Source organism: Eriocheir sinensis, chromosome 41 (genome assembly GCF_024679095.1).
Source record: "Eriocheir sinensis breed Jianghai 21 chromosome 41, ASM2467909v1, whole genome shotgun sequence".
Taxonomy (NCBI): domain Eukaryota; kingdom Metazoa; phylum Arthropoda; class Malacostraca; order Decapoda; family Varunidae; genus Eriocheir; species Eriocheir sinensis.
In genome coordinates this window covers 12,003,415-12,015,830 of record NC_066549.1, presented here as the reverse complement: position 1 = coordinate 12,015,830, position 12,416 = coordinate 12,003,415, and the positions used below count along the sequence as shown (strand labels likewise).

The window sequence follows — 12,416 nt, the reverse complement described above, 5'->3', positions numbered from 1 at the left end:
ACTCCCTCCGTCCACTCGCTGGCTCCCAAATCACGCTGCGACGCACACCATCGCATCCAACAGCAATATCCCGTCGCCTTCGTTTGCCCCATTCAAGGGAGCGGCTTCACGAATGTTTGAACTTGAGGATAAATGTGGCTCAAAGGCTCCAACAGGTTTAAAGGTCAAAAGGCTGGGCTCAGGTAGTGCAAGTGAAGGGCCACGGCGGAAGCCACGCAAATAACGCGTCGAGCAGGTGTTTAATGACGCACCTGTCTGTTTGTATCGCTAAGTGTCCCGTTACGTTCCTTAATCTCTCTATCTCTCTCTGCGTTTATCTATTAATTTAATCATCTATTTATTTATTTATCAATATAGATAGACAGATAGATAGATATCCATCCTTATCCGTTCACTACCGAAAAAAACATCTATATGACGTCGCCGTCAAGCCCAGCGCCCTGGTTCTTCTTTGTCACATTCCACGCCATGCGCTGTAATATCAGTTAGTTTAATGTTCCTTGAACCAAGGATCAAGGTTCCAACAGCGGCGTTGCGGAAATAACAAAGCCTTCATATTGGCAAAAGCCACGAACTTTAAAAACAATCTCAAGTGTAAACTGCTGAAGTACTTAAACGTATGGTCATTAACAGGTATGTACTTATTTTTAGAGTAATATTGTTATATTGTGAATTATAGTACTGAGATTTGCCTTTTTCTTATTACTGTGTTCGTAAATTTATCTATCTAAGAAGTATTGAGACTCAGCATGATGTGGTTTAAACAGGTACTTTTTATATGTATGTTGAAGTACATAGTTATTAATAATTTTCAGTGCATATGATCTCAAACATCTTTACCATAAAAAGGGAACCACACTGGAAATAAATGTGAATATACAGTATATACTTGTGTGTGTTTGTGTGGGTGGGTGGGGGGGCACTCTTGGTAGTCTCGTGATCACACATTTTGCAGCTCCGTACATGTAGCCACAACTGATTAGGTACAGTCGGCTATAGAGAGTAGTGACACACTGTCCAGTACGTTTCGTTCAGAAAGCGACATCTGGCATCCCCTCCACGCGATATAAAAATTATTATATCCTATCGAAATCGTACTTTTGTGGTGATTGGTGGTCACAGGTGCACTCTACATAATTTTAAGATAGATATTTATCAAAAGTGCCCGTCGCTAACGCTTAATAAATATTTTTTCTTTAGGCTCTGTCGCTACATTTTGACACGAGCTTTTAGTTTCGTTCAAATTTAGTCAAGAGCAACTCTAAGTTGTTTATCAAGCTGTGATACATTTAAAAATATGCTGCACTTATTAGGGGAGATTGTTATGCCTTTTAACTAAAAACAAAAAATTCCTGACAGCCGAGATCTTGTTCTTTATAATTTTTTAATACGTAATAATAGGCTATAAACGTTCACATGATGGCATCGTCGACCGCGGGCCTTGACTGGAGCAGCGGTATTCTATTATAGCCCTTATGTCCGCAGGCACTGCAGTTGAGCTGTCACGTCAGTGGCTGTGGAAACGTATAATTTTTAATACCTAAAAAAATAGGAGAGAGAGAGAGAGAGAGAGAGGGCTGGGTGGGGACGGAGACATATGTCCATCAGCGAAAACGAAGGGTCAGCTAGTCAGCGACTTGAGATCAACACACACACACACACACACACACACACACGTATTTATACTTTGATATTACGTAATCTTCACTGAGAAATGATTTTAGATTTTTAATGATCTCCTGAACTGTCTTTGAGGCTTTATAGTAACGGGAATTAAGGCTGCGAGTTAAACAGACCCTCAAGCCTATTTGCTGTTTGATGGTAAGGAGCATGAATTACTGCCTGCCCCTGTGAAGGACAGCATTGCACACGGTATTTTCAAAGTTTAATAAGAAAGTGTTTCGGACTGTTCGTGATGTTTTACCTCGTCGTCATCATCATCATCATGTAGAAGACATTCATTATCGCATTTCTAAATTGAATTCATGTAATCTTGTATATTTCTAACTACATTATATTATAATATAATATAATATTATACAATATTATAATTTCACGGTCACACACACACGATACACACTGAAACGAGTCACTAACATCACCAGTGAATGCGCCACCGTGGTATAGTTGCCAGATACCGCCACCAGACTAAACATTCTGAAAACCGTGACACTACTCTCTATCGTCGACTGTACTTACAATTTTTCTCGTCAACTGGCGTATAATTCATCTTCATATTAAATAATGTCCTACGATAGATATTATTCAGAAATATTATATTTTTCAATGTTAAATTAGTGTGTTGAGGAAACAAAGACTTTTACGCATAACTGTTGTCATGGTAATTCCGTCCAAGAATATCACATAATTAACAATCCCGTGAAGACGTTCAGCGGGTCAGGGACAGAGAACCCAAATCACTGTTGGAGCTTAGGGTGAAGAACAGTACCTAAAATAACCCTCAGGAAAATTAAAGCAAACTAAACATGTGATGTAATGCCCCACAATTATCGTCTTGTAAATATTTCCCCACGAACCTCTGCAGAAATAGTTCAGTTGGGCGGGAAGGCAGTCACCTTGGCAACCATGAGCATCGGTGCTGCAGCAGACGTGGCCACCAAACCCAACACTAATTGCCTTCAGTGATTGCTCACTGTGTCTAAAGTAGGAGCAAGGAGCATAAACTAAATTATATATATGATTCCATCAAAGCAGGTGTGAAATTCTAGACACCCGGTAACCATTTAGACGTTACAGCCAACCTTAATTTTTACGCGCTTCAGTTATTACTTACCGTGTCAATAGCAGGAGCGAGGAGCCCAAAATAGACTCTTAATATTGTGCCGTTAAAGCGGGTGTGAAATTCTAGACGACCTTCATTAACCGCTTCATTACACGCAACCTTAATTAGTTTTTGGATACTTATTTACAGAGGCGACCATGTATCCGGGACTATTTCGTTGTCAGTTGTCAAGTGGCTTAAAATCAAGAGAAATAGTGTTAACTTAATGCACTAATAATAACATGCATTCACTCTAGAATGAATATATAATATGCACTCAATGTAACGTGCACTCGATATGATATGCACTAATTATGGTATGCATGTAATATAACATGCGTTTGATATTACATGTAGTACTCAGCATGCACTGAATATGATAATGTACTTAGGATAACATGCACTCGATGTGTAAGGGACTGATATGTAGGTATCATGTATATATATATATATATATATATATATATATATATATATATATATATATATATATATATATATATATATATATTGTTAGCAGCGCCAGATAGAGCTACCATTGGGCCCTGGTGCTGCAAGTAATTCCGGGCCCCTAAGTATCAACATTTACACATTTACACATTAAAAATTTACACATCATGCCCGGGCGGCCTCCTATGAGGCCGGGCCTGATGCTGAGATACCAGCTCCCCCCTCTCTCAGGCCCTGATTGTAAGGCACTGATATGTGTGTAATAGGTAGCCGGAATGTGTGGCGCAATTTACTGCTCAGTTTGTCACAATGAGGTGAGGTCAGGATGAGGTCATGGTATCAACATATCAGTACCTTACAAATACCACAAGCACTTCATATAACATGAACTCAACATATGCACTTCACGTAACATGACCTGAATATGATAGGCACTCACCAGGCTCTCTGAACGGCAGCATCTCACGCCGTTTGTTACCTGAAATAATAGACGAGTATAATAACAGAATGCAGTCTTACTCGGAAGGAAGCGTTCTGACCGTTACCGAAGCAATCCCACTATTCACTTTCGTTATCCAGTGATCAAAGTTTGTAATCTGTTGAAACGCACTAACGCTTCACTTTGTCATATTATTAAAGCGAGAATAGGTTCCTTAATTCCTAATCGCTAGGAAACGATCCATTGTTTGATGCAAGAACCAGTTGATACCCATCTTGTCATTAGGGAATATGCATTAACGCAGTGAAAGAATCCCGTAATGAACAACATTGAGTGTCGGTGATCGAACCCGGGACTTCTGCGTAGAAGGCCCTTCCCCTATCCAGCAGTCCCATTACAAACCCTTCCCCTCTCCACCAGTCCCATTACCAGTCTTTCCCCTATCGACCAGCCCCATTACCAACCCTTCCCCTATCCACCAGTCCCATTACCAGCCCTTCCCCTATCCACCATTGCCATTATCAACCCTTCCCCTCTCCACCAGTCCCATTACCAATCTTTCCCCTATCCACCAGTCCCATTACCAACCCTTCCCATATCCACCAGTCCCATTACCAACCCTTCCCATATCCACCAGTCCCATTACCAATCCTTCCCCTATCCACCAGTTCCCTTACCAACCCATCCCCTATCCACCAGTCCCATTACCAACTCTTCCCATATCCACCAGTCCCATTACCAACCCTTATATATATATATATATATATATATATATATATATATATATATATATATATATATATATATATATATATATATATATATATATATATATATATATATATATATAGAGTATAAATGGGCAGGAGATTTTCTCGTAAACATGTTTCATTAAAAGTGATTGTCAGTTCAGCGTTGATTATTTTCTTTAAGATGTTCTCTTTTTGTCTAAGGAGTGTCTTATTCTCTTTAGGGAGTTTGTTGATGGTATCCCCGTAGGGTATCATCTGCGTAGCCAGATCGCGATTTCGGGTCCTGGACCCTTCTTCAGTGGCGTTGGGAGTGTGTCCATCTCAAGGTGTGAGAGGAGAATGACTGGGTGTCCGCGGGGCTGCCTTTATACGGCTGGCTCCCCGGGGTTCCTCGCTGCCTCGGCTCCTGATTGGCTGAGCGTTGCCTGCTGGACACCTTTCCTCATGCTTGGAAGAGCCAGCAGATCTTGTTGTTGGATGTTAAGATTTGGCTCCATATCCTTGATGTATAACGCTTCTAAGATGGGCAGGCGTCTGTAGTCGTTGCATGTTGTAATTATTTCGGTATTTTCTTCCAGAGTTTTTCTTGTAAGTTTCGTCTTATGTACTTGCTCAGTGTGGGTCTTGGGCGCTCCTGATGCAAGGTGATAGCTGAGTCGTCTGCTTAATCTCAGTGTCGTCATGCCGATATAGGTTGATTGAAGGGCTGCACAGTTCCCTTGGTTGCAAGTGAACCTATATACAACATGTGACTGTTGAGTATTCTTTTTGTCGACTGCTGGGCTGTTTCGTAGTAGGAGATGGCTGGTCTTCTTACTTCTGTAGTAGATGGTGAGGCTTATTTTCTTTTCTGGGTTGGTGGGAGTGACGTTTTCTTGACGATTTGGCGCATTATACGCTCGTCTTCTTTGTAATTTGTGGAGAAGTGTGCTTTATAGTAGAGTTTGATGGGCTCGTTCTTCTCCGCCGTGTCTTCTTTTTCACAGTACCATTTGTCCACGGTCTTCTTAACTTGCTTTTCAATGTCGTTGGTGTTGAATCCGTTGCTGAGGAGTACATTGGTTGATCTGCTTATTTCTCCATGGACTTCTTTCCACGTGCTGCAGTGGGTGATAGCTCTTCTGATGTAGGCGGCAATGGTAGAGTCTTTGTATCGCTGAGGGCACTCGCTTCTACCGTTGAGACACTGGCCATTGTTCGTCGGTTTTACGTAGACGTTTGTGGAGAAGTTTTCTTGGTTCTGGGTGACGAGTACGTCCAGGAACGGCATTTTCCCCTCGGCGCTTCTTTCTATTGTGAACTTAAGTCCTGAGATCTCTTGTAGGCAGGTACGTATGTCTTCCATGTCTTCTTCGTTCTTCGTTTTGATGAAGATGTCATCGATGTATCGGCAGTAGATGTCCGGCTTGTTTATTGTTTTGAAAACTTCATCTTCAATGCAGCCCATGAAGAAATTTGATAGAAGCACTCCCAATGGAGAGCCCATAGCGACTCCATCGATTTGCTGGTATTTTTGACCCCGTGGACAGGTGAACGGTGCTTCTTTCGTGCAGCATTGAAGTAGACCACGTAGAGCTGCTTCTGGGATGTCTAGCGGTGGGGTGCTGTCGTCATGGTACACTCGCTGAGCGATGTAGTTGATGGTGCGTTCAACAGGGACATTCGTGAAGAGTGACTCAACGTCCAGTGAAGCGATGATTCCTCTTGAGTTGTTGCTCTTCAGGATGTCGAGGAAGTCTGTTGCTGAGTTCAGGCTATATGTTGTTGGGACGTATGGTGTAAGGATCTTACAGAGTTTCTTCGCGATATTATAAGTCGGTGTCGGGATTTGTGATATGATGGGCCGGAGTTTGTTTCCTGGTTTATGTGTCTTCACGGTGCCATAGCAGTAGCCCATACCATATTCACCAGAGACCTTGTTGATTTTGATGGTCTCGCTGTTGATGTTGCTCATGGTGATGAATTTGTTCAGCTTTTCTTAAGGGCTTCCGTAGGGTCTTTGCTGATTTTCACAAATTTTCTTTCGTCCGCCAGAATAGTGTCAATTTTCTCCAGGTATTCTGTTTTGTTCATAATCACGTAGGCAGCGGACTTGTCGGCTTTCCTGATGATGATGTTATGGTCCGCCTTTAACTGCTTCGCGGCTTCGGTGTGTCTTGGTTCAATGAGTTTACTGTTGAAGTTTCCTCTTGTTTTGAAGATTCGGCAATTATCTCTTGTTTGAAGGTCGGCTTGACGATGACTTCTCCTTTCTTAGCCAGATTTGCAACGTCGTCGAAGTATTTCAACCTCCACTCTCTTCTGGTGTTTACTTGGTTTAGAGAGGATGTGGCAATTAAGACCAAAGTTCAGTAGTTCTTCTTGGTCGGGAGTGAGTGTCTTGTCCGTGAGATTGATGTATCCTTTACTGGGTCTCTGGTGTTTGATTGTTCCACCGTTCAGGTTGACAAGCTTCTTTGGTTAGCTTTGATGGTAGTGTTACGATGTTGGTCTAAGGTTTCTCTGAGTGCAATGTCTAAGTTCTCTTTTAATGCAGCGTCTATGTTTATCGCAACCCATCTTTCTTCAACCTGCTGGTACTGTGTTTCCAGTTCCGATATAGTTGTCTTGAGCTCCTTGATCCGTTTTTCATGAACTCCTTTCTTTCTTCATCGCTGGGTCTCTGATGGCGTTTTCTGCCTTTATTGACTGCCCCATCACTGGGAATATTTAGAGTATAAATGGGCAGGAGATTTTCTCGTAAACATGTTTCATTAAAAGTGATTGTCAGTTCAGCGTTGATTATTTTCTTTAAGATGTTCTCTTTTTGTCTAAGTGTCTTATTCTCTTTAGGGAGTTTGTTGATGGTATCCCCGTAGGGTATCATCTGCGTAGCCAGATCGCGATTTCGGGTCCTGGACCCTTCTTCAGTGGCGTTGGGAGTGTGTCCATCTCGAGGTGTGAGAGGAGAATGACTGGGTGTCCGCGCGGGGCTGCCTTTATACGGCTGGCTACCCGGTGTTCCTCGCTGCCTCGGCTCCTGATTGGCTGAGCGTTGCCTGCTGGACACCTTTCCTCATGCTTGGAAGAGCCAGCAGATCGTGTTGTTGGATGTTAAGATTTGGCTCCATATCCTTGATGTATAACGCTTCTAAGATGGGCAGGCGTCTGTAGTCGTTGCATGTTGTAATTATTTCGGTATTTTCTTCCAGAGTTTTTCTTGTAAGTTTCGTCTTATGTACTTGCTCAGTGTGGGTCTTGGGCGCTCCTGATGCAAGGTGATAGCTGAGTCGTCTGCTTAATCTCAGTGTCGTCATGCCGATATAGGTTGATTGAAGGGCTGCACAGTTCCCTTGGTTGCAAGTGAACCTATATACAACATGTGACTGTTGAGTATTCTTTTTGTCGACTGCTGGGCTGTTTCGTAGTAGGAGATGGCTGGTCTTCTTACTTCTGTAGTAGATGGTGAGGCTTATTTTCTTTTCTGGGTTGGTGGGAGTGACGTTTTTCTTGACGATTTGGCGCATTATACGCTCGTCTTCTTTGTAATTTGTGGAGAAGTGTGCTTTATAGTAGAGTTTGATGGGCTCGTTCTTCTCCGCCGTGTCTTCTTTGTACCATTTGTCCACGGTCTTCTTAACTTGCTTTTCAATGTCGTTGGTGTTGAATCCGTTGCTGAGGTACATTGGTTGATCTGCTTATTTCTCCATGGACTTCTTTCCACGTGCTGCAGTGGGTGATAGCTCTTCTGATGTAGGCGGCAATGGTAGAGTCTTTGTATCGCTGAGGGCACTCGCTTCTACCGTTGAGACACTGGCCATTGTTCGTCGGTTTTACGTAGACGTTTGTGGAGAAGTTTTCTTGGTTCTGGGTGACGAGTACGTCCAGGAACGGCATTTTCCCCTCGGCGCTTCTTTCTATTGTGAACTTAAGTCCTGAGATCTCTTGTAGGCAGGTACGTATGTCTTCCATGTCTTCTTCGTTCTTCGTTTTGATGAAGATGTCATCGATGTATCGGCAGTAGATGTCCGGCTTGTTTATTGTTTTGAAAACTTCATCTTCAATGCAGCCCATGAAGAAATTTGATAGAAGCACTCCCAATGGAGAGCCCATAGCGACTCCATCGATTTGCTGGTATTTTGACCCCGTGGACAGGTGAACGGTGCTTCTTTCGTGCAGCATTGAAGTAGACCACGTAGAGCTGCTTCTGGGATGTCTAGCGGTGGGGTGCTGTCGTCATGGTACACTCGCTGAGCGATGTAGTTGATGGTGCGTTCAACAGGGACATTCGTGAAGAGTGACTCAACGTCCAGTGAAGCGATGATTCCTCTTGAGTTGTTGCTCTTCAGGATGTCGAGGAAGTCTGTTGCTGAGTTCAGGCTATATGTTGTTGGGACGTATGGTGTAAGGATCTTACAGAGTTTTCTTCGATATTATAAGTCGGTGTCAGGATTTGTGATATGATGGGCATATATATATATATATATATATATATATATATATATATATATATATATATATATATATATATATATATATATATATATATATATATATATATATATATATATATATATATATATATATATATATATATATATATATATATATATATATATATATATATATATATATATATATATATATATATATATATATATATATATATATATATATATATATATATATATATATATTTACACACATTAATATAGATTGGTGATACAGATAATTCCACACAAAAAACATATACTCTTCTACAGTGAATTATTAAAGTGTATGTATGTATGTTGATCGCGCCTCACATAAGACTCATCCATCTTAGCAGAGGCTTCATTTTGCCGTCCACGGACAAGCGAGCGCTGCAGACCCGCGCGTAATCGACAGGCCCCTCACTCTTGACAAACACCCGCGCTTGGTGCGGAAGAGAAAGGAAGAAGGGCCGTCCGTCTGGGGGTGCTCGTGTGTTTGTGTGCGTGTGTGTGTGTGTGTGTGTGTGTGTGTGTGTGTGTGTGTGTGTGTGTGTGTGTTATTCACCACAGTCTGATGACGAGTTGGACTCGTCATCGCCAGCAAGCATCCTCCAGATTAGAGGAAACTCATTATAGTCGATCTACCGGGACCTTCACACACCACACACCACATCCTCCTTGATCAAGGGGGGCCAGTAACCTCTTGTCAGCGGAAAAAAAAGTCCCGGCCTGAGTGGGAATCGAACCTCCGCATGCCAGCGCCTGCCATCGCAGAGCTTTAACTGTTGAGCTACCGGAGCTGTGCCATAAACATGGAATAAGTGATTGCTTGATTGAGTGAGTAAGTTGATGAGCGAGTGATTGATTGAGTGAGTGAGTAAGTTGATGAGTGAATGAGTGAGTGTGCGAGTGAGTTAGTGCGTGAGTGAATTTGAGTGAGACAGAAACAAACACACTGACAGAAAGACAGACAGATACACACAAAATATACCGACAGACAGACATACAGAGAGACAGACACAGGGAAAAACAAACATCCAGGTACAGAAATAGACATGTATACAATGAGGCAGACAGAGAGGCAGACAGGTACAGGCAGATAGATATACAGACAGGCAAAGACAGACCGACAAAGAGAAAATGTAAAAAAAAAAAAACAGTAAATAAAGAAATAGAATAGGCACTAGCTGAGTCATATTAGTTCTCCCAATCATTACAATCGATACGATAATCTTTGTTAAGACTTACGGTTCAGGAAATAAATATGGCAGAAAGAGGACTTTTTCTGATTTTTTTCAAGCATTTTTGCCTGATACAAAAAAAAATAATGCGTATATATGGTGACTCATTAAAAATTAATTTCAAGGTAGAAAAAAACTGGCCGTCAATTATAAGTGGGAGATGTCATTTAGGTGATACAAAATTCTGCTTTTTTATCACTTTTAGATGAATCTCAGAGTATTATTCAGTGGGAAGCGGCCTCTGCAGCGCCAACCCGTCGTCCGGAAAGGCGCAATATCATGACACAGGCGCTCAAGGTACGGACTCAGCGTGGACTCATCTTTCTTCTTGTAGCAGCTGACTCAACCAATAGCTCCACTCCACCCCTTCCACTGCTAAACCTTGAAACTCTCCTCCTTCGACCTTATCCCTTCTATTACTGAAAGCTTCTTAGGGATTAAACACTAAAACACATCCTCAACGAACTTTGACGATTCTTTGTCATTTCTCTCAGTTTTCTCTTTGCAGAATGTTGTCCGCAATATTGTTACCGGTTTATTTAGCGTGAAAAGAAGATAAAAAAGAGGCAGAGGTGAGGATGTTAAGTGTCCAAGCCACCCAAACACTTATTTTTATTGATGTTATTATTCCATCATTACACATTTTATCATTACTGTTTTTATCATTAACGTTACTATCACCACTGCAATTGTGTATCATTATTATATTCATGATCATCATTATCACCATCATTAACATTATTGCTTCATTGCGATCACCATTTTCATTATCATCATGACCATTAATATCATCATTATCAGAATCACCATCGCTGTAATTTAATGCGGCTGGGTGAGAGCTTCAACATCATGTGAAAAATGCTCAACTCTCTCTCTCTCTCTCTCTCTCTCTCTCTCTCTCTCTCTCTCTCTCTCTCTCTCTCTCTCTCTCTCTCTCTCTCTCTCTCTCTCTCTCTCTCTCTCTCTCTCTCTCTCTCTCTCTCTCTCTCTCTCTCTCTCTCTCTCTCTCTCTCTCTCTCTCTCTCTCTCTCTCTCTCTCTCTCTCTCTCTCTCTCTCTCTCTCTCTCTCTCTCATTCTCTCTCTCTCTCTCTCTCTCTCTCTCTCTCTCTCTCTCTCTCTCTCTCTCTCTTCCCCTCTCTCTCTCTCTCTCTCTCTCTCTCTCTCTCTCTCTCTCTCTCTCTCTCTCTCTCTCTCTCTCTCTCTCTCTCTCTCTCTCTCTCTCTCTCTCTCTCTCTCTCTCTCTCTCTCTCTCTCTCTCTCTCTCTCTCTCTCTCTCTCTCTCTCTCTCAACGAATGAACCTGACTGCACGCGTGGACGCGGAGTTTAGCAATTGTGTGAACTCTTTAACTACATTAGGGAAGCGTTTAACATTCTGGGCCTAAGTCGGTGTACGCTGTGATTACTCTGTGGTGCGGCCGAGGCAGGAAGTTTCCAGTGTTTAGCCATCCCTAACGCGCCCGCGGCATAAGAGATTGAGGCTGTGCGTTGGCTGAAGGAGGAAAGTTAAGGGGTGTATGTTTGAGCTGAAAATGTGGGTATATTATCTCATTGTCGCTCAAAAATGAAAGATAGAAGGGACAAGCTCTAAGGAGTGTGTATCATGTACTAGGAGAAATATAGGAAAGAGATGTGAAGTTGATGAGAGTTGAAAAGGGGAAACGGAAAGGATGAGGAAGGGACAAAAGTGGAAACCGATGCAAAATGTGGAGCGAGGAGATGAAAAGCGAAATTGTATTTGGGTGAAATGCATGTAGGCTACGATGTGTAATTCCGGGAAAAATAGATTACATGAATAACGAAATACCAGTTAATAAAATGTTTATGCGTGGGAAATGAAATAGTGAAGAGCGCCAATCTCTACCGCCGATGCACACAACACACTGATAGGGTGAGGGAGAGATGTAAACTAAATATAACGCACAGCTATATGTGTACCCTCATTCTCAAGGGAAAAAGGAATTTAGATGCGGAAATGGAATATTCAAACTTATCATCTCCCGCACATAACGCTGTTAAAGTTCCTGCCCTCGAAGCCCAGTGAAGGAGTTTGGGGAATGCGTATGCATGAGCTTCCGAGTGCACACGAAAGGCAAACGTTACGCTAATGACCCACCTCCGAGGGACACAATACAATGAAACGAGGCATTATAAACACCAAGAATTGTTTAACGTAAAAAATAATGATGCACATGTACTAGTCTCACGCTCGGGAGAAATTATGAAATGTATGGCCAAGAATATTCGTGTAAACACACAAGTAACTTTCGCTGCCCTCATAAACACGCACTTAAACATGTGG

At 42.1% G+C, this 12,416-nt stretch overlaps 1 protein-coding gene across 1 annotated transcript in view; it reads right to left on the bottom strand.

Annotated features, from left to right (window-relative positions):
* Positions 1-410: 410 nt before the first annotated feature.
* Positions 411-12,416, bottom strand: part of LOC127009752 (uncharacterized) — an 84,292-nt gene continuing 72,286 nt past the window's right edge. Inside the window, exons 3-5 of the mRNA XM_050883132.1 lie at positions 8,608-8,782; positions 5,679-6,395; positions 411-473 (exon numbers count right to left, since the gene is read on the bottom strand). Of these exons, the coding sequence (XP_050739089.1) occupies positions 411-473; positions 5,679-6,395; positions 8,608-8,782 (955 nt within the window). The remainder of the gene's footprint in view (positions 474-5,678; positions 6,396-8,607; positions 8,783-12,416) is intronic.